The 26,098-nt window shown below is 40.4% G+C and overlaps 1 protein-coding gene across 17 annotated transcripts; it reads left to right on the top strand.

The window, feature by feature from the left end:
• On the top strand, positions 1–26,098 carry LOC5500758 (gamma-aminobutyric acid receptor subunit beta-4). Of its 17 annotated transcripts, none has more exons than XM_048723420.1 (11): positions 1–55; positions 1,476–1,528; positions 16,966–17,054; positions 20,184–20,266; positions 20,550–20,617; positions 21,432–21,649; positions 22,006–22,088; positions 22,665–22,811; positions 23,486–23,700; positions 23,875–24,048; positions 24,625–26,098. In XM_048723420.1, the coding sequence occupies exons 1-11, from the start codon at positions 16–18 to the stop codon at positions 24,913–24,915; spliced, it is 1,461 nt and encodes a 486-aa protein (XP_048579377.1). In that variant the 5' UTR covers positions 1–15; the 3' UTR covers positions 24,916–26,098. The 17 variants fall into 17 exon arrangements, with proteins under 17 accessions (XP_048579377.1, XP_048579375.1, XP_048579392.1 ...); XM_048723418.1 differs by having other exon boundaries at positions 20,181–20,266; XM_048723425.1 differs by lacking the exons at positions 1–55; positions 1,476–1,528 and adding exons at positions 7,098–7,194; positions 7,403–7,450.

Here is a 26,098-nt window from a genome sequence, read left to right as displayed (position 1 = left end):
GATCACGTTTTCGAAATGCGACCACAGAGGACTACAGAGTGCAAAATATTTTCGAGTAAGTTTAATTGATCTACCTGCTTTCTTACCTTCTAATAGTGGCAGACTTTGTCACCATCTTCTATATAGTGTTTGCTAACAGGTGTTGTTGGGCATGTTTACACACCCATCTCTGCACGCTACCGCTTCGCTATCACGAACTTCTCGCTAACCCTAAATACCAGTTTGCTTTGTTGATCTCCAAAGTTATTATCAAAAGCCGTTATATAGCTTATAAACCAAAATCCAAAACACGAGAAAATAAATTTTCCTTGAAGAATTATAGAACATACACCATTCGCGTACTTGAACAATATTTTTTCTCTCCCATCCATGTTTTCCGTCAACAGAAGGATGACGATATTGTATTATGTAAGAATAAGCAATAGGGCGAAAATGAGGCTTGCTAAGGCGGATTTTTTTACATAAAAGACGGGTGAGGGGAGTGGTGTACTATGCTTGTAATTTGAGAGATAGTGAGACCTCTATTGACTAAACGACTGCCCTCTCTAAAATTCTCCATTTTCAAGATCATTACGCGCAAATCCAAAATCCTTATCTAGTTTGGGAATAGCTCGTAGACAATCAAATCAAACCACCTTTAAACTCTGAGTTACTACGCGCTATTCATGAACGAGACAAGGATTTCTGATTCTGTGTGATCGCGTCAGAGTGATTTCATTTATTATTATTAAAAGGGGCTGTCAGTCATGAGTTTTCCTTGAGTCTGTTTACAATTCTGTTGGCTCTGTTTACTCAAGGAGGTTTTCAAACCTTTTTATGAGTTACTCGTCAAGCCGCCTTTAAGAGGAGAGGCGAAAGCCAGCCTGAAGAATATCACATGCCCATGCAGGCCTTCTTGTGCGCAAATCACTAAGCTGTTTCAATTTTAAATCACCGTTTAAACGTAAACGGCCAGAGGGTTGTTATGACCTGTTTGAATTACAGATATTGGTGACGAACATGATAATTAAAGTAATATATGATAGTGGGTAGTGGATATCTTACCGAGAACTTAAAACAAGCTTCCAAGCCAATTATACACAAATATCAGTTGCGGCTTATAAAAAGATATACTTGAAGAAATTAATTGGGTCTAGTGCTTTTAGCACAAACAGATCCTACAAAGCAGAAAACATAGAATATCACATACATGTTCTTGTTCTCTGCGTTATTGTTATTGTTATGTAGGCGGCATTTCTCGGACAAGCGAAAAGCATGTTTTTATTAAAATTTCTTTGTCTGATTTGAAAAATAGGTCATGTCTAGAACTATAAGTGACGTCACATGACGTCTTTTGTTCCGCTGTAGATCAGCATAATTTTGAGGATTATTTGTTATTAACATATCAGTGATTGGTATATCGGATATTTGTTAGAGGTCGTGGTAAATAACAATGGGGTATCTTTGACCAAGTTGTTATTTTCTATCTTATTTAGTCTCGAGGAGCCGGCAAGACAGGAAACTCGAAGCAACAGATAAAAAGCGAGAAGTGAGTACTGAGAGGTAACTTCTTTATGCATATGGACATTCCTTTAAAAGTACCGAAAATTAGCAGCTTCCTCGTCGTCCTGTTATATCTATTGCTGACAGGTATGAGAACATATGTTGTCATTTCAACAAGTCGTACCATCTAGCTTTCTCGTGAAAGGCTTTGCGCAGCTTTTCAACCTCTTTGGGGGTATTGATAATGTGGAGGTAAAGGGTTTTTAGGAAACCCTTGCGATGGCAAAACAAAAGACATCTCGTGGTTCTTTTTTAAAAATATTTCCAAAACATATTCGCCATAGTGTATCTTCTTGAAAAACCAAATCGCCGTGGTCTGACGCTTAGGGAGACATCTATCCTCGGATTAGATAGTGAGAAGTGAGCCAATCAGATAAGCAGGTTTCTCGGATTATTGCGATGGTATGCCAGTGGTTTTCTATAAGAGATATTGCGGAACAGACCCGCCGTTAAGTCTATCTAATTACATTTGAACCTCTATATAACAGATCTCCATATAAAAGAATCCTTTATGTAACGGATCTACCTCAATATGCTTTTTTTTAAGTCACATTTTTATCGGCCCGTAATTATTTCCACTGCCCCACCTTATAAAAGTCTGGGTTTTTGACGTAGGAATTTCTGTTATGGAATAAGAAAAAGCTTAAGCTCGCTGTCTAGAGTTTCCTGCGAAAAATATAATACAAATATGAAATAGAAGTATGTGAATGAATAATCACATTCACCGACGATGTAGCGGAAATATTTGGTTAAGAATTACAATGTTAGAGCCCGTTTTTATCCTGAACGCTTTTAATATAACAAGACCTGGGACATGGCCTCTTAGAGCCGTGGTATCAGGCAATATCAGATCGGGGGGTGGTGATGGGGGCACAATAAAGGAACATTAAGAAAATATTTGGGGGCACAGCCACGCCCCTACTGGTCATGCCTCTTAAGAGTGACCGTCTCAGACCAAGAAATTTTTTGTTCAGAACAAAAATACCATCTTTTGCCAAGAGATAGCCCTTGATGACCGAAAAATACCGAAAAATCGCTAATTATATTCGAAAAATACATTTTCCCCTCTCAAGCCAAAAATATTTATCTGATTCGTTTCAAACTTTCACAGAATACTAAGGTCATCAAGGGCTATCTCCTGGCAAAAGATGGTATTTTTGTTCTGAACAAAAAATTTCTTGGTCTGAGACGGTTACTCTTAATATGTTTTTTTCCTCGCGCTTTTAAGTCCTAAGGTAGCTACCAAGCACACCTCCTGTGGGTAGCAGATTTTCTAGAATACCCGTTGGAGTTTTTTATTCGGCTAGACATCTCAAAAAATGCTTTAGGCCGCAATTTTGAAAAAAAAAAAAAAAACGACGCGGAGGAGCGGGGCGAGCAGGGAAGACTGAAAGAACTTCTCCGCTCGTCATACTCTTCATCTGCGTCCATATTTTCCTAAATTGTTGCCAATTTTATAAAGGCGTAGAACGAGCAATTTTTTGTGTCATTTTTTTTAGGGGGGGGGGGGGGGGGGGGGAGTCCCGGAGTATCGCTACCAACGCTTATGAAAATCTCCTTCAACTGAAGGTCACAAAATATTTTTCTACTAGAGCCCAGTGAATTTAACATTGGATGATTGACTTGAGCAGTTAAATTTGCGCGTTATGGAGCTCTTCGAAATTTCCTAGGAAGCTTAACATGGGATCATCCCTGGTTCAATGAAAAATACTTACCCGAACAAACATCGGGAACAAAAAGCTTCAACTTTTATAGATTCCTGCACGAACTTCGGTGCAACAAAACGCAAAATGGCGAGTTGGTTTGTTGAAACTCGTTAGAGTAAAACAGCAGGGTCTGTAGGAGTGGCCAGAGATTAGGCCAATTCATTCTGAAACGATGAGTCACATGACGATTTTTGTCAGATCACCATAAGGGGATTTTCCATCCGCTATTAATCCTTGCTCGCTGATTTTCCAGTTCTGAATCTTCACTAACTCGCGACTCATTCTCTATTTTACAACTAGTCAGGTCTTGTATTTGTGTAAGGTAAGCCTTTAAACTTTCACTTTTTATGGATCTACACAAACAGCTGATAATGCTTAGTGTTTTTATACGTTTTATTGTTGTTGTTGTTTTTGTTGTTGTTGTTGTATTAATTACATAGTTATACTTTTCTATTTAATATTTTCTTAACGTTAAACCACCACAAAACATTTTTTCGCCATTTCACATTTTGGTTTAAAATGAATGCCATTGATTTCGCATTTCTCGTAGTGTTGACAGTGCCAACCTCATCACCGTCGAAATCGTTTTTGTTTAGCATAGTTTGAAGATTTTATTCTTCTATCAAATCAAAGTCAGCTACATAGTAATGAAGGCATTAATCATTTATCATTGATAACACCAGTAAAACTAATCAATGTTCCTTCTTGCCTGAAACAACCAATAAACAACACATAAAAGTACACTGCATTCATTAAGTGCAAACCTTCCTACATTTTCGGCCAATGGGGCAGCCGTGTCGCACAGCTTCGTTGTAATTACTGGCTTTGCTCGGGTTTGGTCCGCTTTTTTATTTATCATGTAACTATGTAGCCACAAGCATGTTCTGATAACATCAAACAAAATATCGAGGTGGGAAGCATTGAGAGCTTTATCGTCCATCCTCGAGGAGGGCGTTGTTAGGGTTAGCAGAGAAAGGCAAAAGTACATAAAGTACTGTGAGTGGGAAATGTTTGACGCAGTTTATTTTCCTCTTTCTTTATGTATCATACGATAAAATTTACAAAAAAAAATTTGTCATGAAAAACCAAAACTGCATCTTTGGCTTGCCAAATTTAATCGGTATAAATGCCAAAGCTATTGTAAGCCGATGCAACCGAATTTAGGATTTGTCTAACTTGCTCGAATAACGAAGGCCATGACAAATGACAGCTTGTCGTCGCGCTTGCGCAATAAACAAGGAAATAAGGTCCAATGAAAACAGGGCCGACAGCGGTCAACATTGTTGTCGTCGTTTTGCTCGTCTGGCCAAAGCAAGTGGAAACGTACTTCTCAGCATTGTGAACAAACAGATCTAGCAATTCTGGATCAGCGATAAATGCTGATCTGAAGGCAACAATGCGGGCAACAATGGATATCACTATAACCTCATCCAATAATTGTTTAATAAATGTTATGTATTATGAATCTGTCTATGAAAATACTATTAATTAAGTCAGCTCTGGCTATACTACTACAGGATTCCATCTGCAATTTTGTACAAATCATACAATAATAACGGTGTCCGTCAAGGCGAACACCTTATCCGGACACCCTGTCCGTAAAGCGGTTAGGAAAAATTCACGGTTAGGAAAATTTCACGTGTTCACTTAGCTCACTATCCGGCGAGGCCGAAAGCACATTGTGCGGACGTCGGTCGTACGAACTCGCGTCTCACGAGCAATTGAGGCAAAATTATTTCCTGCTTGAATTATGGGTTTTCATACGTCGACCTGTTCGTCAATAAACCTTCAACACATTTAACTGAAGCATTGCGTTTCGATGAAGGTCGCCGACTTTAATACGTGTTTGCTAATCTAAATTCTTGAATACCCTCCTTGGTTATATCGTAGCTTGGCTTAGTTCACGTGACTTATTTGGCTAAATGTCCACCTAAATTAAAAAAAATTCAGTGCAAACGGCCAATAACAATTGACAGTTCCAAGACTTAGGACTTATGGGTACCAATTCAGTTAAAGTTGTAAAATGAACTCCAAAAAAATATAAATGAACTCAAACTGCGCCAGAGATAAACATCGTATGACTTATCCATATTATCCGGCATTCTGTTGAAAATGCCATTTGCCAATCGGCATTTGTCAAATGACAAACATTTTTCAATAGGTATATAATCGCAAAATTGTTAAAAACAACCGATTTTTATCGATATATCCGATAATCGATAATAGCGATTTTTTATTTATTTATCGATTTTTAACGTTTTTTCTAATCCACAGATAGTCAAAAAAGGCAAATGACGAAGGAGACATGAGAAAAAAAATAGCCTGCTTGCAGGCGGTACTCGGTTATCATCGCGGAAAACCCTGCGGTACTCGGTTATCATCGCGGAAAACACTCTCCGTTCGATGATCGGGCGCCATATTTTATTCTAAGCCGCACGGTTCCTGGGGGCGAGCACAAAAGTGCGGCTTAGAATACAATATGGCTGAGTACCGGCGCCCGATCATCGGACGGAGAGGGATTTCGCGATGATAACCGAGTACCGGCGCCCGATCATTGAACGGAGAGGGTTTTCGCGATGATAACCGAGTACCGGCGCCCGATCATCGAACGGAGAGGGTTTTCCGCGATGATAACCGAGTACCGCCTGCAAGCAGGCTAGAAAAAAAATGACCTTTAGCCTGCAATGCAGGCAATTACCCGGAAAACCAGACTCGAACGACTTGTAGCCGCCGTCTTGGATTTTGAGTAAAAATGAAAAACGAGGGGAAGGGGGCGGGAAAGCAGATTAAATACCGGATAAACAACCTTAGTATTGGAAATAGTTAAACGAGGTCAGATTTTTAATGTCTTGATCATTTTATTTCTCTCTATTTAACTATGAGAAATCGATAAAAATTGTTAACTTTTTTTAAAGTGCGGTCGGTTTTTTATGATAAAGTCGATAAAAATCAATCTGCTTTAACTAATTTTTATCGATTTACCAATTGATTGCCGAATAGGTAGCGATTTTTAACGATTGACTAGACCGGGAGACTTGCCAATGCGCACGGCCAACATACTCTAAGACTCTCTTCTAGAATTACAGTTAAATCATTAGCACAATCGCAGGGTGAGTTTCCGTATAAACGTACATGATATTCCCTAGATAGCAAACAACAGCGATGAATTCTGCCACGTTAAATGTAAACAATAAAACCAGATCAAATATGTTGTCAACCCAGATATGCTATTTTTGCCCGAGTTCAAATAATTTTAAAAGGGAAGCTTGTAGTACACCCATACACGCATATGTATATAAAGAGAGATTTATAGAAAATCAAAAAATCCTAAGTGCAATTATACTTTCATTTTGGTCTTGATGAATTCTATTCCTTTCTTTTTGTAATGCAAACCAACTAATTAGTACCACCACCGATTTTTAAACAGAAAGTATAAAAACAATGGGGAGGGGAAACTGCTATTTATTTTCGATAAATCTGGTTTTTTTTTCTATTTGTACGATTTGTTTGTACGATGAGTAAGTAAAAAGGTATTTAGAACCCATTTACACCCTGTTGAGAGGAATTACCGATTTGCACAAAGATGGTGTTTTTTGTTTTTGCTGTTCCTCATAGCGTGCCCTGTAACACAGGGATAAGATATTTCTCAACAGCTTTTTTTTTTCAATTTTCATCATTAAAAATATTAAAGTGTGTATTTAAAGCCATGCAAAGTAAGCCACAAAAGGGAAGAATAATTTAAATCGCGATTATATATTTATAAGTTGTCACTTTGTCGAGTATGGTATTGTTAATGTTATGTGACTCGAAGTCGAAACTGAGGCAAAGCCCTCGATCTCATGATCTTATGAATTTTAGCATTCGGTTACCATTCTGCTCAGAAAAAGATAGCGGCAACGGATAAGAATGGGCAGGGTGTTTGATACAGTGAAATCCAGCATCTGAGGTGAGCATATTGTTAGATTCTGTTAAAAAATATACAAAACATTAGGTAAATATCGTTCGATAAATTTGTTAATTGATTATAAAGTATTAATTGTCATCGGTTGTATTTATGTCGACATTCCCAGTCGGCTTCTTTTAATATGAGGAAACCCCTCCCTATATAAAACAAAGCTCTTGACATATTTCCCTCGGTCTATTTCCGGTGGTAGACGCTTGATACCTGATCATAATCCGAGCTGATGATTTTGAGATTTCAGGTAAGACAATTTTTCATTAAGACAAATTTATTTTTGCGTCTTATAACTTCTGCCGTTCGTTGATTCTTTTCTCTCGTTTGTCGCCTAAGGGCCTATTAGGATCTCTATATAGTTTTGACTTCAGCTGTTAAAGCAGTTATATGCAAACGATTTTGTTGTTTTGACAAATATTCCAAGACCAAAATTTCAGGAGTCTAATTTATAGCTGGGGGGGGGGGAGGGATATTAAGTTTTTCGAGTCTTAGGGTCTGCCTTGAAGAAGCCAAAATAAAGACCGCAATATACGGTCAAATAAGTGTTTGGGGTGCTTTTATGTAGATGTTTTTATCAAATTACAAACTTCTTGCATCTTTGATTTGAGGTATAACACGGAACCCAAACACATATAAGTTACTAGGTTCCTTGTTAGTTGGACAGGAATGTTTTAAGAGTGGTGTGGTGGTGGAGGGTAAATTTCGAACCCCATTCTTTTGCCTTATTATTCTTTTATTTATTCTTGGATATTTTATAAAAGAAACAAGTAAAATAACGTTCATTTTTTGCTAGATTGAAGATCTTAAAAAAATGAATTGATTTACTAGGAAGACGTCGTTTGTGTGCGTCTTTCTATGTTCTATATTTCTATACCCTTTCTGTAGCCAAACCAGGTTCCGGTTACCCCCAGAAAGCGTAGGGGAGGAGGGGGGGGGGGGGGGGGGGGGTGGGGAGATGGGTTTTTATGGAGGTGCCAGCGGTTCAGGCTCCGACGGTGAGCGAGCGAAGGTATGGCCGCGCGAAAAATGGGGCGAGCGCAAAAAGAGGTCATACTTGGTTTTGTTCTTTATGTCCGTTGAAACTCCACAAAAACGCTTGCTACGCAGGCTATGTGCCGTGTAGCATTTAATATTGTACCATATACTCTTTGTTTTATAAAACCTTTTTATAAGAACGTCTATCCTGAAATTTTAAGAACATGCTTAGACCATGTCGAGGCTCTGATTGCAGCAAAATATTGCCGGTGTGATGTGTTCTAAAATACAGAATCAAATTGTGCCTCATAATAACAACCTTCAATATCATTGCTATCGATCGTTAGTGTAATTCTCTTACTAATTATTTATTGGGTGCTACATTTTTATATACACTAAAATTTAAGAGAACATTTTCAGCCTTAAAATGCTGCAAAAATCTTCAAAAATAAGGCGCCGTCTCGCGTGTTTCAAGTGTTCAAACCAATCTAGATTCTGGGGATATGATATGATCAATTTAGTGTGTACTAAGCCTGTGGATCGGTACTATTTCGAAATTTGTTTATTTTAATTATCACGATTCAAAATTTTGGTCTGTGTTTTTTTTCTTTGAAAACTTTTTTATAAGAACTTCAGTCACAGGTAGCCCAAGCTCTTTATTAGTCCCTATTGATTTTACGTTAAACATAGGGCGAAAAACAAAATTAGTAAAAAATAAAAAAGAACTTGTTGAAAAGACGTGTGTAGTCTAGTGTTGTGTTTATGTTTACTTTTTGCGTGTTTTTTTTTTTTTTGCCGTATTAAGGCGCCTTTTTCAAGATTCAAGATTCACGATTTGAAATTTTAAACGAACGAAGTTCAAGTAATTCTGCTCAAAACAAGCGGGACGAAAACAAAAAAGACTAGGAGTGAGAACAAGTCTTCGTTCAGCAAATTTTGATTTCAAATTTCTCGACTGCGCAGAAACCGTGCGCATTGTTTAGGTCAATGTGGCTGAGGCATTTTTAAAAAACTTGCAAAGACGCCGGCATTTTTTCGCGCGCAAAAATTCAAAATAAATCCATTTATATTATAGATTTGTTTCTTTTTTCACCACAAAAAGATCGGGGATTGTTTGTAGAAAGTGTGTAGAATGTGTGTCCCTTATTATTTCTTCGACAATTTCCAGTGTTTATGACACAGGAGAGAAAGTAAGTAGAGCTCTGCATATCCCAGACTATGGGACTCTTTGCTCTCGACATTTACTTGTCGAGTGCAGAGCTCCGAAAATAGATCATTGCTAAGTTAAAAAGAATGTTTTATACATGTGAGGAATATCAGCGACCTGCTTGGGATTTGTTTTCTATAACAACGAGATAAAATGTGATTGAAAATAAAATTTCGAACCAGCGCACGCTCGTTTAAAATAGCGCTATTGTACAAAGCGCGCGCGTGAAAATAACATATCGTTTTCAGACTTCAATTACCATCTGTCACGTTCCCAGAAAAGATTGACAATCAAGTATTAACCCGAACGAGCAGCATTTCTGAAATAAACCCTCGCTCGTCCCTTTCGCGGCCATCTTGAACTAGGCAGCCACGCCACACCGCATATATGTGGTGTAGTTTCGCGCATGCGCATGCAATAAATACTGGACCCTTTTTCACGCTAGCCAGAATGTCGAGCGCAAAGAGAGTCCCAGTTCTGAACTAAGCTCTGCACTACTTGACGGTTTGAGTGAATCGCCATCTGCCCATAGGCACGGCCTTTTATACCGCAGGTGCAGCACATTATGGGTATTTAATACCGCAGGTCCATCTTTAAGGCTGAGCCGTTCTTATTTTTGGAGCATTTTAAGGTGATGCAGGAAGGCCCAAAAATTGCAAGAAGTTGCAGTACAATAGCCGTCAAAATCGCCGCTTGTTTTACCACAGAATTTCTCCAAGTCGCTCCTGATTCACAGAAACTTCAGTGATGAGCACGACTGCAAGCTTTAGCGCGCATAAGATCACGACGGAGATTCTCGCATCTAAAGGCGAGGCGATTCTCGCATCTAAAGACGAGTGACGTAAGCGTAAGCGGAGATGGAAGCGTAAGATACTTATGTCGCGTGAGAACCGGCTCGACGTAAGCGCAAGTTTTAACGCATGTTCAGCTCGTAGTCAAATGCCAATATCTCCTCGACGAGTTTGGTTAATTTATGCTAATGTTCCGCTTATGCTTACGTCGATCCGGTTTTCACGCGACTTAAGACTCTCACGCCTCCGTCTCAGCTTACGCTTACGTCGCACGTGAGAACTAGCCTTTTAACCCTATTCAGACCGGTAATAATTTTTGACCTAGTAGGGCTAGAGCATTGAAATTTGATGACTTTTCCTGAAATTTATCTGTGATCAGTTTGTTATAAACAAAATTTTGATATGTGTAACCTGGTAACCTTAGCAACCAAGTTTTGAGACATAGGTTTGATGAAAATTAGGCAAAACGCTTTAAGTCGTTAAGATCAACTATTAATACGACGTGCTCAACGTAAATCCATGTCATATAAACGTTTTATAACAAGTTTTGAAAAAAAAGACAATAAAAATTTACATCCCTATGTCAGGGGGGGAGGGGAGGTGTTTTTTGTCAATTTTTGACCTTCTCGAAATAGTGCTTGTAGAAATATAAAAAAAAAACATTCATATCTACCTGAAATCATTAATAAAACTTGAAACGAATATTAAATATTGTCCAGAAGCTTCAGATTTTACCACTCAGTTTTTATTAATTAAAATAAATAACTTTCCTTAAATCCAAGATGGCGGATTCAAGATGGCGGATCCAAGATGGCGGATGTTGATGTCACATAATTAGCGAAAAATTGTGTTTTTTTTTTTAAACTAACATCTAAATTTGGAAAAATCCTCTTTATATTCCTCTATTTTTAATAAAAAGTAGAAAAAAAACATTATTTGGGAAATATTTTTAAATTATTACTTTAACCCATTAACTCCTGGCTTTTTTGGAGCTGAATTTACAAAAAACAGACTGAAAACAGATACCCCCCCACACTATCCTGAGTTTTATACAGCCCGTCAAAGTCAAACACAGCTGCACCTAGTCAGCAGTATCCAAGCTTTCCAACAGTGCTTTGCGGTTCCCAATTTTAATCCCTCGTCGTTGTGCTGAAGCCAGCACAAGTTGATGGTTGCTTGTATTTTTCATAAAAAAATACAGCTATGAGCATATTAGGAGAGTGTCTCAGGACATCATGAAGTCTTTTGGGGCATAATTGAGTGCTTTGCTTATGGATATTTGCAAGCAAAGGTGGATTCATGATGATTTTTTCTTGTTTGGCTTTGCCCGGATGAGAAAATAGTTTTCTAATGAATCACCACAGCTCTCCTAAATGCTGTCTTGTCTGAAACCAAATTGATATCAAAATTGTTTACACTGCTATTTTGGGTCTGTATGAGCTGGAATTGATTTGTTTGGCTTCGGGGTGAAAAGAATTATAAAAAAAACATCTGACTTTGGGGAGAGGAGTGTTGACTGGCCCTCCCCTCGTGAATTTTCCCCTGGATCTCCCAGAATGCTTTGCAATACGTAAAGATATTTTCGTGGTTGTACAATCCTTCAAGGAATGGACATTGTGTTTTGAGGCCAAGGAAATGTACCTGGAGGATCAGAATAAAGGTATCTATTTGTGTCTTGAGCTGTGTTTGCTGATCTCTCTCCCTTGTGTGGTATTTTGAGCGTTTTATTGAGAGGGGTGATTCTGCTTTTCTCTCCTTGTTCGATTTGAGATTTGTCAAAGAACCTGTGCTATTATTTGGCTTAAGAGTAGATGCCAAAACCTTGGTTGGAATCATATCTGCAAGACCATTTATCCCTTAGACTGATGCCTGAGTATCTTCATCTTGTTGTGTTTATTTTGAATTTATGAATTTTTTGGGTTGTGGGTACTTCCCAAAGCCGGCACAGGCCGGTTGAGGGGTCAATGTGTTTATTAAGAGTCCAGTTGCAAAATTATGCTATACCAGGGGCTCATAAGTAGGTGCAATCAACTTCCCCATGTTCTGGTACTATATAGGTGTCACGGCGTTTCCTAGAATCAGGCGATCAGGCGGATCAGGCTATTTTTATACGCGCGGATGAGCCTATCAGATTCAAATTTTGTGTTGACGTTTTGGCTGAGCTCAACTGCACGCGTAGTCTCAGACAAAAAGCTATGTTCTCTCTTCGGTACTTTGACTTTTTGTTGCTCTCTTCTTTAATATGAATCCAACCCTACCTATGACTTTGAATTCTAGCTTGCAATTCTTTTGATAAACAAACAAAACCGACGGATGATCGATAAAAATATATTCTTCCCAACTGCAATTTGCGCGTGCAGCCTCACGTCACTCGCGCGCGCGACCAACGTCAACGTAACTGATTGGCCCGTTCGTGCGCGCGCGTCTAAAAATAGCCTGATCCTAGGAAACGCTGTGACATTTATATACATATCAATATTTGGGTGACCTTCATACCCACTCGGCCGACCTCTTGGAGGCCTGGGTCTAAGGGCTTTTCAAGATCATTGAGAAAAAGATTTGACCAAGCGATCTAACAAATTTTGGCCGCGAGTCTCAAATTGACAGGAATCCAGCATTTTTCACCATGTTTTTTGGAGAACCGGGAACGGGAAAACTTTAGCTTTTCTAAATATGGGCATCAATGCCCATATAAGGCAATACATACGAAGGACACTATATGTGGGGAATATGTTTGATATGTACAGATGATTGCCCCTACTTATGAGCCCCTGGCTATACTAAAGGTAGCATGCCAATCAATGACGTCACAGGTGTCATATATTGTTGTCATAGAAACAGTGTCACTAATAATATATGTCTACTGCAAGATAATAAGATTATCGAAAAAAGACATACAGAAATACACATCTAAAAAACAGAAATATTGCCCGTTTCTGCTTATTACTTAAGTGACGCCATCGTGACGTCACAAGACATTTTTTTCTAAGAATATCAGTCGCTTTTTGAATACGAACTGATTATAATGACTTATTTGGATTTTGGATGTTCTATGCAAAGTTTTCGAAAGATAGATTATTTATAACAATATGTCCTTAAATGACGTCATATTGTATTGCTATGGCAACACAATATATCATTTTGGTCCTTTTTGTCAGATAGTGATTTATTGAAAATAATAACTCCAATAGTTCAAAAGTTACGGATGCGGGGCCGAAAAAGCCCCCCCCACCCCCCCCCCCCCCCCCCACCCCCCCCCCAGGTCAGAGGAAGCCTCCAAAAGCCCGGTCTGAATAGGGTGAAGACCCTTCCCCACGTATCCGTTTTCGTTTGAAAACGCAACCCTTTTGTTCCCTTTTTAAAAAAATTCCGCGTCCACACGAAGCGTTCGAGACATGTAGCGGACGACATGAAGCGTGCGACATGTAGCGGACGACATGTAGCGGACGACATGAAGCGTGCGACATGTAGCGGACGACATGAAGCGTGCGACATGTAGCGGACGACATGTAGCGGACGACATGTAGCGGACGACATGTAGCGGACGACATGTAGCGGACGACATGTAGCGGACGACATGTAGCGGACGACATGAAGCGGACGACATGTAGCGGACGACATGTAGCGGACGACATGTAGCGGACGACATGTAGCGGACGACATGTAGCGTGCGACATGTAGCGGACGACATGTAGCGGACGACATGTAGCGGACGACATGTAGCGGACGACATGTAGCGGACGACATGTAGCGGACGACATGTAGCGGACGACATGTAGCGGACGACATGTAGCGGACGACGTGAAGCGGACGACATGCAGCGGACGACATGCAGCGGACGACATGTAGCGGACGACATGTAGCGGACGACATGTAGCGGACGACATGTAGCGGACGACATGTAGCGGACGACATGTAGCGGACGACATGTAGCGCACGACATGAAGCGGACGACATGTAGCGGACGACATGAAGCGGACGACATGTAGCGGACGACATGTAGCGGACGACATGTAGCGGACGACATGTAGCGGACGACATGTAGCGGACGACATGTAGCGGACGACATGTAGAGGACGACATGTAGCGGACGACATGTAGCGGACGACGTGAAGCGGACGACATGTAGCGGACGACGTGAAGCGGACGACGTGTAGCGGACGACGTGAAGCGGACGACATGTAGCGGACGACGTGAAGCGGACGACGTGTAGCGGACGACGTGAAGCGGACGACGTGTAGCGGACGACGTGAAGCGGACGACGTGTAGCGGACGACGTGAAGCGTGCGACGTGAAGCGTGCGACGTGTAGCGGACGACATGTAGCGGACGACGTGAAGCGTGCGACGTGAAGCGTGCGACGTGAAGCGTGCGACGTGAAGCGTGCGACTTGTTTAGCCACCTCGAATTGTGGCACGCGCCAAATCTTGTTCTCGGATACTTGAAAAGCATTTTCGTGTCGCGCCCTACAAAAATTGTCGCGCGAACTTTTTTGAAACTTTATATTGGTGGCCACGGAAACGGAAGCTCCTGTCGCACTATATAAACGAGCAAATTTGCTTAGACTTTCAGCTTTTATTTTTCCTAAACGAATTTGTATTTTAAACTCACTCGCGATCTATCTTGGTTTATAGATTTTTATATTGAATATAATGTATAATCCTTCAGATATTCTCTATCAAGCTATAACCATCTTTTCGAACGTTGGACTTTTAGATATACCTCCACATCCATAGTTACACGTACAGGCGATGTCCGCAGTTTCCGAGCAAGTTCGTTACAACGGCTTTCCATTCTAACAACAATTCCCATTATTTTCATATTAAAGCGATAATTATCCATTTTGTAATAGTGTATGTCATCCTACTCATACTTCGATGTGTATACCATTTTGGATAAGAACTTGGTTGAACAAATCTTCATAAAATAGTATATGTATATCGTTATTGTTTCAACTTCCTCTCTCTCCGAATTCTGATTCTGATTTTAGTGGTCTATAATTATGCATTATTTACTGACACCCCCTACATAGCGCCACTATGCTAATAAAACATGGGGAGTACAATCTCATCTAAATTCTTTGTGCCATCTTTCCTCAAGCAGTGAATGAAGTTTTTATTTATTATTTTTTCACGTTTAGCCAAACTTTTATGTGTGTACTAAGGTGTCCTTTACCACATCGCATGGAAAGCTTTTTCCTTATTACATAAAATATTATGAGCAATTTTCCACTCCTTGGAATTGTTATGAAATGCGGTTTTGAAAAAAAACACCGCGAAAACAACCTTATTGGCTCGAAAATGTTTGACTTATCTTAACAAGTAAAATTAGGATCGCAAATCCTATTCCGCGCCAACACAATAATCAACGTTTTTAGCCGGGAGCCTGCGTGCGTGTCTTACGCCGTATCTCATTTAGGATCTCTTTGTGCTCGAAGGTTTGTGAATCTTTATTATTTTTCTTATCACAAAAACCTGCTTGATAAAAACAATACTGAGAAGCAGATGTCATAGTAGCATTCAAACAACTGAACAGTTTTCCTTTACAAAAAAATTCCTACACAAAAGCTATGCTTTATTGTAAGTTATTTAACTTGTGTTCCACTTTTAACCCGTGAATGCTTGCAAGTCATTTACGGGTTATCTGGGGGACTTCTGTGTGTTAACGCTATAATTCTTCTCATAAGGTGGGAGGCCCTTGTTAGCGGTTCATCTTGCCATTATTTTAATTGAAAAAAAAAATACAGTACGTTATATTGAACCCGCATTTTATTTTCATCTATTTTATTATCCACAAGCGGGTTAAACTATATCCTTCAACTTCTCTTTCTCCGTTTTTTTTTATTTCCAGGCCTGTTGCTGGTATGTAGCACGAGACGACTTCCGATTACTGTTAAAAGGGTCACGCTAGTTTTCTGAAGATTAACCTTTGCTTTAAAGGGCTGAATGACAAATTCCTGGGCTTAAAAAGGTTTATGTTCAAGGACTGTATTAAGTTTCGATGGTACGATTTACCAAAACCACAAAGTCGAAAGAGTGTTCCATGAATATCGGGTGCGTTTACTTCCAAAACCTGTATGTTACTATAAACATTTTTTGTATGTGCTTTGTATGTGTTTGTCGTCTTTGTACGTAACAACCAATTACGACTTTTTTGTTAAAAAAAAAATGTATTTACTGGCAAAACAAAATTATAAATTTCGGTTTATCAAGAATTAAAGTATGTTTATATTGGATACATTTTTTAAATTGAATTATTATTTTGAAGTGTACCGTTTTAGAGCTTATGAAAAGCCACTTAATGATATTAGCGTTAACGTTTTAATTCCATTAGGCGGTCCAGGTACCGATACGATAACGTCACCCTGTTAGATTGTTTGCCAACCTAATTGTCCACATCCGCCAGTTATCACATAATTTCAATTTACTTTTTACCAACAGATTTACAGCTTAAATGATATACGGCAAAATAAACAGCTATTGAACTAAATAGCGCTGGTGAATATTGTATCTATATAAATGGTTGTCTTGTGTTTATTTACAACCCCGAGTAATCCAGGAGGTCCGAGGCGTTGTGAATTATTAAAAAATGGTCAATTCTTCCACCCATTGCGGCTTCATAAAAGTAAACCTGCCAATTTTAAGTGCAAAGTGCTGTTTATCACCTCCACACGTTTCTCTGTTGGCGGCTTGTTACTTGTCGTCTTATAAAGTTCAAGGAAAATCGCAAGGCAGCTCGCAAACCCACAGTCATGGCTTGCCGTATGTCAAAAACACGTTATTTCTTGCAGGAATGGATTTTTAAAGGCGACAAAATGAAATTAATCCTACTCCTTGGATTGTTCTATATGGTGGAATGCTACAGTAATCCTAGTCCAAAGTAAGTTGTACACAGCATTTATCATAACTATTTAGTAGTGCATTAAATTCTGACAAAATCAAAATAGGATCATGAAGAAATAAGATTTTTTAGACAGGAATTTGTTTTGACCACCGTTGCTAAAATATGAAAAATATTCTAGGTTTACGATTATCAAGATTTTAGCCCAACTAAATTTTAAATGTAGGCTTTCACTGTGTCGTGTTACTAAGAAATGTTCTGCCGAAATATTTACAGTCACCTGTTTGGTTATCATTTGTTTTGACAAAGTTGCCATATTGAGTTTGAAGGATAAGTGGAGATCCTGATTGTGAAGATTAAACAATATAGTTCAGTTTTTTTAGAACTTATATGACTAATTATATTGTGTTAAGTATTCATATAAAAGATGCACTATTAGCAAACTAAGACGTCTCATCAGTCTCATCACGCACCAGTAAACTAAATATTATCTCTTAGAACCCCCTCTTGATAACAACCCCTCGTTAGTGAGGACATAGATCGTCATTTAGTCTATTGACCTTGAGGTTAAAGAAGTACCAATCGTACTTACAAAAACACCTTTCTCCCTCCCCCTACCACTCGTCGCTAGACGAGCCACTAGCGTAAAAGCTCTTACAAGCTTCCGGGGCTTATTTCTTTTTTGTGTGCCTCGAAAAAATCTTTTACCTTAAAAATGTTTGGCCCGTAAGGACATGACAAGATGCTATAAGAAATGTGTATTACGTTTTTATCTATACTACAATAATAAACCCGAAATCTTTGTAGCGCGACCTTTTATTGTCTTAGGATGACATCCCTATCATCTTAGGATGATATCCGTCCATCTTATGATATAACCCTATCATCTTAGGATGACATTACTAGCACCTTAGGATGACATGTCTATCATCTCAGCATGACAACCCTATCATCTTAGGACGATAACCCTATCATCTTAGGATGATATCCCTATCATCTTAGGATGATATCCCTATCATCTTAGGATGATATCCGTCCATCTTATGATATAACCCTATCATCTTAGGATGACATTACTAGCACCTTAGGATGACATGTCTATCATCTCAGGATGACAACCCTATCATCTTAGGATGACAACCCTATCATCTTAGGATGACAACCCTATCATCTTAGGATGACATCACTATCATCTTAGGATGACATCCCTATCATCTTAGGATGACATCCCTATCATCTTAGGATGAAATCCCTATCATCTTAGGATGACATCCCTATCATCTTAGGATGACATCCCTATCATCTTAGGATGACATCACTAGCATCTTAGGATGACATCCCTATCATCTTAGGATGATATCCCTATCATCTTAGGATGACATCACTAGCATCTTAGGATGACATCCCTATCATCTTAGGATGACATCCCTATCATCTTAGGATGATATCCCTATCATCTTGGGATGACATCCCTATCATTTAGGATGATATCCCTATCATCTTAGGATGACATCCCTATCATTTAGGATGATATCCCTATCATCTTAGGATGACATCACTAGCATCTTAGGATGACATCCCTATCATCTTAGGATGACATCCCTATCATCTTAGGATGATATCCCTATCATCTTAGGATGACATCCCTATCATCTTAGGATGATATCCCTATCATCTTAGGATGACATCCCTATCATTTAGGATGATATCCCTATCATCTTAGGATGACATCCCTATCATCTTAGGATGATATCCCTAGCATCTTAGGATGACATCACTAGCATCTTAGGATGACATCCCTATCATCTTAGGATGACATCCCTATCATCTTGGGATGACATCCCTATCATCTTAGGATGACATCCCTATCATCTTAGGATGACATCCCTATCATCTTGGGATGACATCCCTATCATCTTAGGATGGTATCCCTATCATCTTAGGATGATATCCCAACCAGCTTAGGATGACATCCCTATCATCTTAGGATGACATCTCTATCATCTTAGGATGACATCCCTATCATCTTAGGATGACATTACTAGCATCTTAGGATGACATGCCTATCATCTTAGGATGACATCACTAGCATCTTAGGATGATATCCCTATCATCTTAGGATGAAATCAGTAGCATCTTAGGATGACATCCCTATCATCTTAGGATGACAACCCTATCATCTTAGGATGATATCTCTATCATCTGAGGATGACATCCCTAGCATCTTAGGATGACATCCCTATCATCTTAGGATGACATCCCTATCATCTTAGGATGACATCCCTATCATCTTAGGATGACATCCCTATTATCTTAGGATGACATTACTAGCATCTTAGGATGACATGCCTATCATCTTAGGATGACATCACTAGCATCTTAGGATGATATCCCTATCATCTTAGGATGACATCAGAAGCATCTTAGGATGACATCCCTATCATCTTAGGATGACAACCCTATCATCTTAGGATGATATCTCTTTCAACTTGGGATGATATCCCTATCATCTGAGGATGATATCCCTATCATCTTAGGATGACATCCCTATCATCTTAGGATGACATCCCTATCATCTTAGGATAATATCCCTATCATCTTAGGATGATACCCTATCATCTTAGGATGACATCCCTATCATCTTAGGATGACATCCCTTTCATCTTAGGATGACATCCCTTTCATCTTAGGATGACATCACTATCATCTTAGGATGACATCACTATCATCTTGGGATGACAAACCTATCATCTTAGGATGATATCCCAACCAGCTTAGGATGAAATCCCTATCATCTTAGGATGACATCCCTATCATCTTAGGATGATATCCGTCCATCTTATGATATAACCCTATCATCTTAGGATAATATCCCTATCATCTTAGGATGATACCCTATCATCTTAGGATGAAATCCCTATCATCTTAGGATGACATCCCTATCATCTTAGGATGACATCCCTATCATCTTAGGATGACATCAGTAGCATCTTAGGATGACATCCCTAGCATCTCAGGATATCCTTCCAGCGCTCAGAATCAAGTAGGTTTTATAGATTTCCAATCAGACTTGTCCCCTTCCTCAGCAAACCATGTCTACGGGCCTGTCCTAGACTAATAAGATCTGTTCTTTACTCATTTGCCTACTTTTGATTTTTTGTCTAGTAGCAGTAATCAAACAGTATCAAGGATTCTCGATAGCATCTTAACAGCTGAAAAGTATGACAAACGCCTTCGCCCTAATTACGGAGGTAGGATCATTGATTACTTTAACGGCCACCTCCAGATCTCATAACTACACTTCATAATATGCCAACCCCCATCAGACGTATCCCAGATAACCTCAGTCCATTTTGCTAATGTGTTCTTACCGTGATAAGACAGGGTATCTTTTAAACATCTGCTAATGATTTTGTTTCCCAAACAAAAATACGTGAAAATAAATACAAATTCTCTATTTTGTTAGGTATTTGGTTTTAATCAGATGAGATAGCACAAAATAAATGTTTATTATGTGTCCTTCATGTTTTCAAGCCGGTCCAGTGATCGTGACGGTTGGATTCTGGGTTTTATCCATTGATACTATCAATGTCGTCGATATGGTGGGTATAACCGCATCGTTTTACTTTTGCTTACATAAAAGAAATACATTAAAGCCAATGCATCTGAAGTTTTGCCTTTATAATTTCAATGATAAAAATACAGTTTAGCTACGTTAAACTCCAACCCTCTGTTGTAAGCTGCTCTTGTATCGCCCCATGACAGGTAATCGGAATCCATGAAAAAATGAGACTTAGAATCAGGAATCCTTGCTACTGGAATCCGGGATCCACTCACTAGGATCCGGGAATCCAAGACTTAAGCTGGAATCCGGAATACAAAAATGATTATAAAATTTATTAGAACAAAAATGGAATTCGGAATCAACGGGTAAAAACCCACTTTTATCTGGAATCCACACACTTTCCGGAATCAGAACCCTATTGGAGAACCTGTCATGGGGCGACTTGTAACTTGAGGTCACACAAAGGGGCTTCATATTTCTTTCTTTATTTATGTATTTTAATGGCTCGCTCATTTGCAAGACTACACCCTGGATATTTTTCTTCGTTAACCGTGGTGTTAAAGTAGGGTTTATTTATTTCTGTTATGTGTTCTCATGGCTCGTGTGTCAAAGTGGGCTTTTATGCATAGCCGTAGAAGACCTCGTATTATTTGTGCGGTACGACACAGCAACATCGCAAGAAAACATTATTATTAGGGGACACAGCCACGCCCCTCCTTATATACATTTTTTAATATTTGGGAGTGAGGGGGGGGGGGGGGTTGGAGGGCACGTGCCCCCATTGCCCTACCCCCTGCTATGGCCCTGTTATAATATGTATGTTCTGTGTTTTAATGGCTCGTTCATTGCAGGACTACACTCTGGATATCTTTCTTCGTCAGTCGTGGGTCGATGAGAGGCTAAGCCATGACCTTAACACCACCATGTTCCTGAGTAACACCGTCATGGACAAGATTTGGCTTCCAGATTCTTACTTTGTCAACGCAAAACAAGGAAGCTTCCACAAGGTTACCAAGGACAACATGATGGTGATGATACAGCCGGACGGGCAAGTTCAGTACAATGCCAGGTACAGTAATGTTTGTAGTGGGCAGGGGGAGGTGATGCAGTCAGATGGGCGAGTACTATACAATATCAAGAACAAGAGGGCACACAGGGAAAAAGGGGGGAGCTGATACTGTCGGATGGGCGTGTACAATACAATGGCTCCATATACAGGGGAAAAGGTGAGAGGTTTACAGCACAATGCCAGGTAGAGGGGTACAGGAGAAGGGAGGAGGTTGTGTTTATTACCTTGATAGGCCTGCATCAAATCTCTGCCCGTTTTGCAAAGTGTTATCAGAGTATTTCAACTCCCCCTGAACGTCTTAAATGCATCCCTTATATCTAAATGTTGTCTCAGTTACATTTGTGTCATTATTTTAGGGTTACAATACGCGCCTCGTGCCCCATGAATTTACGCAAGTTCCCGATGGACACTCAACATTGTCCTCTTACATTGGAAAGCTGTAAGTTCAACCAGTACTCGTATACTCGTATTACTGGCGTATTTATAACATATCTTATGTCTAGAAAGCGAAAAAAATTAAACCATCTCCGAAACCCTCATTCCTCTCCCATCCAAAGCATTGTCCTAGGCATTGCGAATTTCCCCTCACATAACTTCCCCCTCCCTTGGAAACAGTCAATAACAAGCCATACGAATCTGAAAAGCTGTAACTACAAGCAAGAGTTGTCCAATAAGCTACCACAGAGAGTTTGTATGCTCTAGCAAATAGACCTATGTATTTCTTGGGCGTGAAAACCACGCCGAGAGAGCAATTGTGATGTCACCTAGTCTTCGAGGGTCAGGTTTTATGCAGTTTTCTTTTAAAGAAGGCCAATCATTCTACGCTCCCGCGCGATACCGAGTCAGAAACACCAAAAAATAAAATACATTTTCAATCAAATATCCGACCGTTGTATTTTCCAATATTAGCAATAACAATTACTTTTTTATTGAGAAGTGTAGAAGCCGGCTCGTAAGGCTTAAAACAAGATTGGCTAGATTACCGTATTGTTCTATTGTATCCTATATTCAACAGACGGTTACAGTTCAGACCATATCGTGTTTAAATGGGAGATTGAGGACGGGGATGGCCTGGGCTTCGTCCCCGAAAGCTTGAAAATGCTGCCACAGTACAAGCTCGCTCGTGTGCACTTGAGTACCCTTCACAACGAATATGTAGTAGGTAAAGGGCATAGAAACAATTGCAAGTCTATTGCGTAAGCTTATCCTTGTGTATGGAACCATCCTCGGGGACCCAGGGCGTCGCGGAGATCGGGCACCCAGGGAGCGCGCGAGAAAGAGTATTTCCGTCCGATCTCTGCGACGCCCTGGGTCCCCGAGGATGGTATGGAATAAAAAGGCCAGACGTGAAATGTACTCTGAAATGGACTTTGTCTGATACAGCATTTTTTCTCTAAAACACGAGGTGAAAACTCCAAGTTAAGACTGGCCATAAACTAGACTCATCATCACTAGAATACCATTGTTTGCTATGGCAGAATTAAGGTTCTAGGGTTATCTTGCATTGGTAGAAAAGGTCCTCAGCTCTCAACTACACAGGGCTAAGCGATCACCGAGATGGCTTATCTTAGTAATCACGTGGCCTTTACCTTTCTTCGCGATAAATTACTATTTTCAACTGATCGAGAGAGCCGGTTTGAAACTTTATGCATGCAAGGAGCCGCTTTTAGAATCCTTGTTACCTATTTATTTTATCGGATGTTGGAGTCGTGTGTGTGTATGTGCCCTATGGCGAAGGGGAAGCAGGGTCGGGGTAAAGAAGAGAACGAGTTGTCTACGCTGACCAACATTACGGAGCTAATGAACCTCGCAGTGAGTTGTGTTTTGTGATTCCAGGGAACTGGTCTGGCATCAAAGCGTTGTTCACGTTCGAGCGCATGTACAGTTACTTCGTTATCCACGTGTACGGCCCGTGCGCGCTCATCGTAGTAGTGTCGTGGGTGTCGTTCCTGTTGCCAAAGGAACAGGCGCCTGCGCGTATTACACTGGGAGTGACCTCTGTCCTGACCGTCGTCACTATTCTCAACATGCTCAATAACTCCATGCCCAAGGTAACACCGATGATAACAAATGGTTACACGCTGAAAGCCAAAGATTGGTTGTTTCAAGGAACACGTTGTCAGCTGGTCTCTTATTTATCAGATGCTCGCTTTCAGCATTAATGTAAATCCTTTTAAACAGTAAGGCATTACATTAAATTCATGCTTTGTATTGTTTTTTCACAGGTAAACTACGTAAAGACTATCGATAAATATTTGATTGGCTGCTTTCTTTTCGTGTTTGCTACGTTGGTTGAATATTCCCTGGTGCTATGGCTTACAAAGTCCTACAAAAAGTATAACAAGGCAAAGGAAGAGCTGAGCAAATCCCGGGGGAAATCCCACCCCTTCGATGAGCAGGTGAGAGATTGTCTCTGTCTGTCCATTCCTGTCTATCTTTCTGTCCGCATCTCTGTCTGTCCGTCTGTATATCTCTCTGTCTGTCCTTCCCTGTCTGACCACTCTTTATTCCTCCCTCTGTCTGCCCGTCTGTTCCCCCGTTTATCTGTCTGCCTGTCAATCTGTCCGTCCATTCCTGTCTGCCTGCCCGTCTATCTGTCCGTCCATTCCTGTCTGTCTGCCCGTCTATCTGTCCGTCCATTCCTGTCTGTCCGTCTATCTGTCCGTCCATTCCTGTCTGTCTGCCCGTCTATCTGTCCGTCCATTCCTGTCTGTCTGCCCGTCTATCTGTCCGTCCATTCCTGTCTGTCTGCCCGTCTATCTGTCCGTCTATTCCTGTCTTTCTGCCCGTCTATCTGTCCGTCCATTCCTGTCTGTCTGCCCGTCTATCTGTCCGTCCATTCCTGTCTATCTGTCCGTCCATTCCTGTCTGTCTGCCTGTCAATCTGTCTGATCTCATCCCTCTAGCTAGTCCCTCTAACATAGTTTTTTTTTTTTGGTCACCGCCTAATGTCCATGTCCATTCCATTGTACCAGTACGACGGGGATCGAAATACCCAAATCGCGCTGATGGATATGCCCCACGAGAATGACGTCGTTGTTGAGATGAATGGACGGCACGCGGCACCAAGGCACCGTAAAATCAGATGTCAATCACCGCAGGAACCCAGCATTCGCTGCGAGCCCATCAAGCGCACTCTCCTCAACGAAGCGTTCGTCCAACACGTAGACGAGTATGCTCTCGTGCTATTTCCTGGGTCGTTTGTAATATTTAATGCTGTCTATTGGTTTTCGGTCATGTCATTTGATCAAATTTTTGGGTCTTGATTTTAAGGGGCTATATTTACATTATAATCTGCGCATCCAGTCTGCGCATGGAATTTAAAACTCTTCGTGGATCCCTTAGAGGTTTGAGATCAGGAGAACCGTGCGCAAACAGGAGATTCGTGTGGTATTCTTCAGGCTAGCCGTCACTCCTTTAATGGTGGATTTGCAGTTAACTGCATTCCCGAGGATCCAGCGTCTTTGCTGGCGCTCCCAAAGGTCAACTGAAAACGCTGTCAATTTTTTGCATGCAAACGGCCTGCATACGTTGTGCCTGATGTTTCTGTATGGCGTGTCTCATACTGAAACATAAGCCGTTTAGGACAAGGTTTGGTGATTCATCTGGATACAGACCCTAGTTTTTAGACAAATAGCAAAAGCGTGATACACCTATTCCAAAAGGTTGCACTCGAATAACCCGTCGTAACCCGCATTGCTTAATGGGAATTAAATTATTAAGAAAATAAACGTAAAAAAATGCTCATCAGACCCCACAAAAGGTGTTGGTTGCTCTAGACAGCAGGACGGTGGCCATGGAAGTTGGAATCCGATAATGGGCCTGTATTACATTCAGTGAGAAGATTTTAGCCATTTATACTCTACACATGAACCACTGCCGGCTACGACACATGAATTGTCATGAGCAACCTTTTTTATTCCTAAAAGAGATGGATATTTAAAAAAATTGCACATCCTCGGGGAGCGCGGAGCGATAAAGAAACAGGCTGAAAGAAGCCCTGGGCAACTGCTCTGTAAAAGCTATTTCTAAAAACTGCAGCTAACTCGCTCTCTGATTGGTCTCATTATAATTCAATTAAAATTAGACCAATCAGAGCGCTCCTTGTTAACCAGAAAAACAACAGACCTCGCGCGTAGTAACACTTTACAAACACCTTAATAACAAATCCTACTCGGTTTGGTAAAAGTCACACGATCAGATTTTGCCTTGAGTCTGCGAAGGGTTACGCGAGCAGGGAGAAACTTGGGCACAATATCAGATCATGTCTTTGCTCGCTCAGCTTTCACTCCTTTTTTCCTTCTCGCGCGTTCCCTGTTTGCCCGATCTCCGCGACGCCTTGGGTCCCCGAGGATGAAAACTGCACGGTGGTGGTACAATGCACCAACGCCTTTTTGTCAAAAAATTGTTAGTAAAAACGCAACGCGAGATTAAAGTTCATTTTGTCGA

This window comes from Nematostella vectensis, chromosome 2, assembly GCF_932526225.1.
Source record: "Nematostella vectensis chromosome 2, jaNemVect1.1, whole genome shotgun sequence".
NCBI lineage: Eukaryota > Metazoa > Cnidaria > Anthozoa > Actiniaria > Edwardsiidae > Nematostella > Nematostella vectensis.
The sequence above is the reverse complement of the archived record's forward strand: the minus strand, read 5'-3'. Positions and strand labels throughout refer to the sequence as shown.

Coding starts and splice junctions, on each gene's coding strand:
- LOC5500758 (XM_048723418.1), top strand. CDS start 16: ATGCGACCACAGAGGACTACAGAGTGCAAAATATTTTCGA. Junction 17,055..20,180: donor TACAGTAATCCTAGTCCAAA/GTAAGTTGTACA, acceptor TTTTTTGTCTAG/TAGCAGTAATCAAACAGTAT. Junction 20,267..20,549: donor CCTTCGCCCTAATTACGGAG/GTAGGATCATTG, acceptor CATGTTTTCAAG/CCGGTCCAGTGATCGTGACG.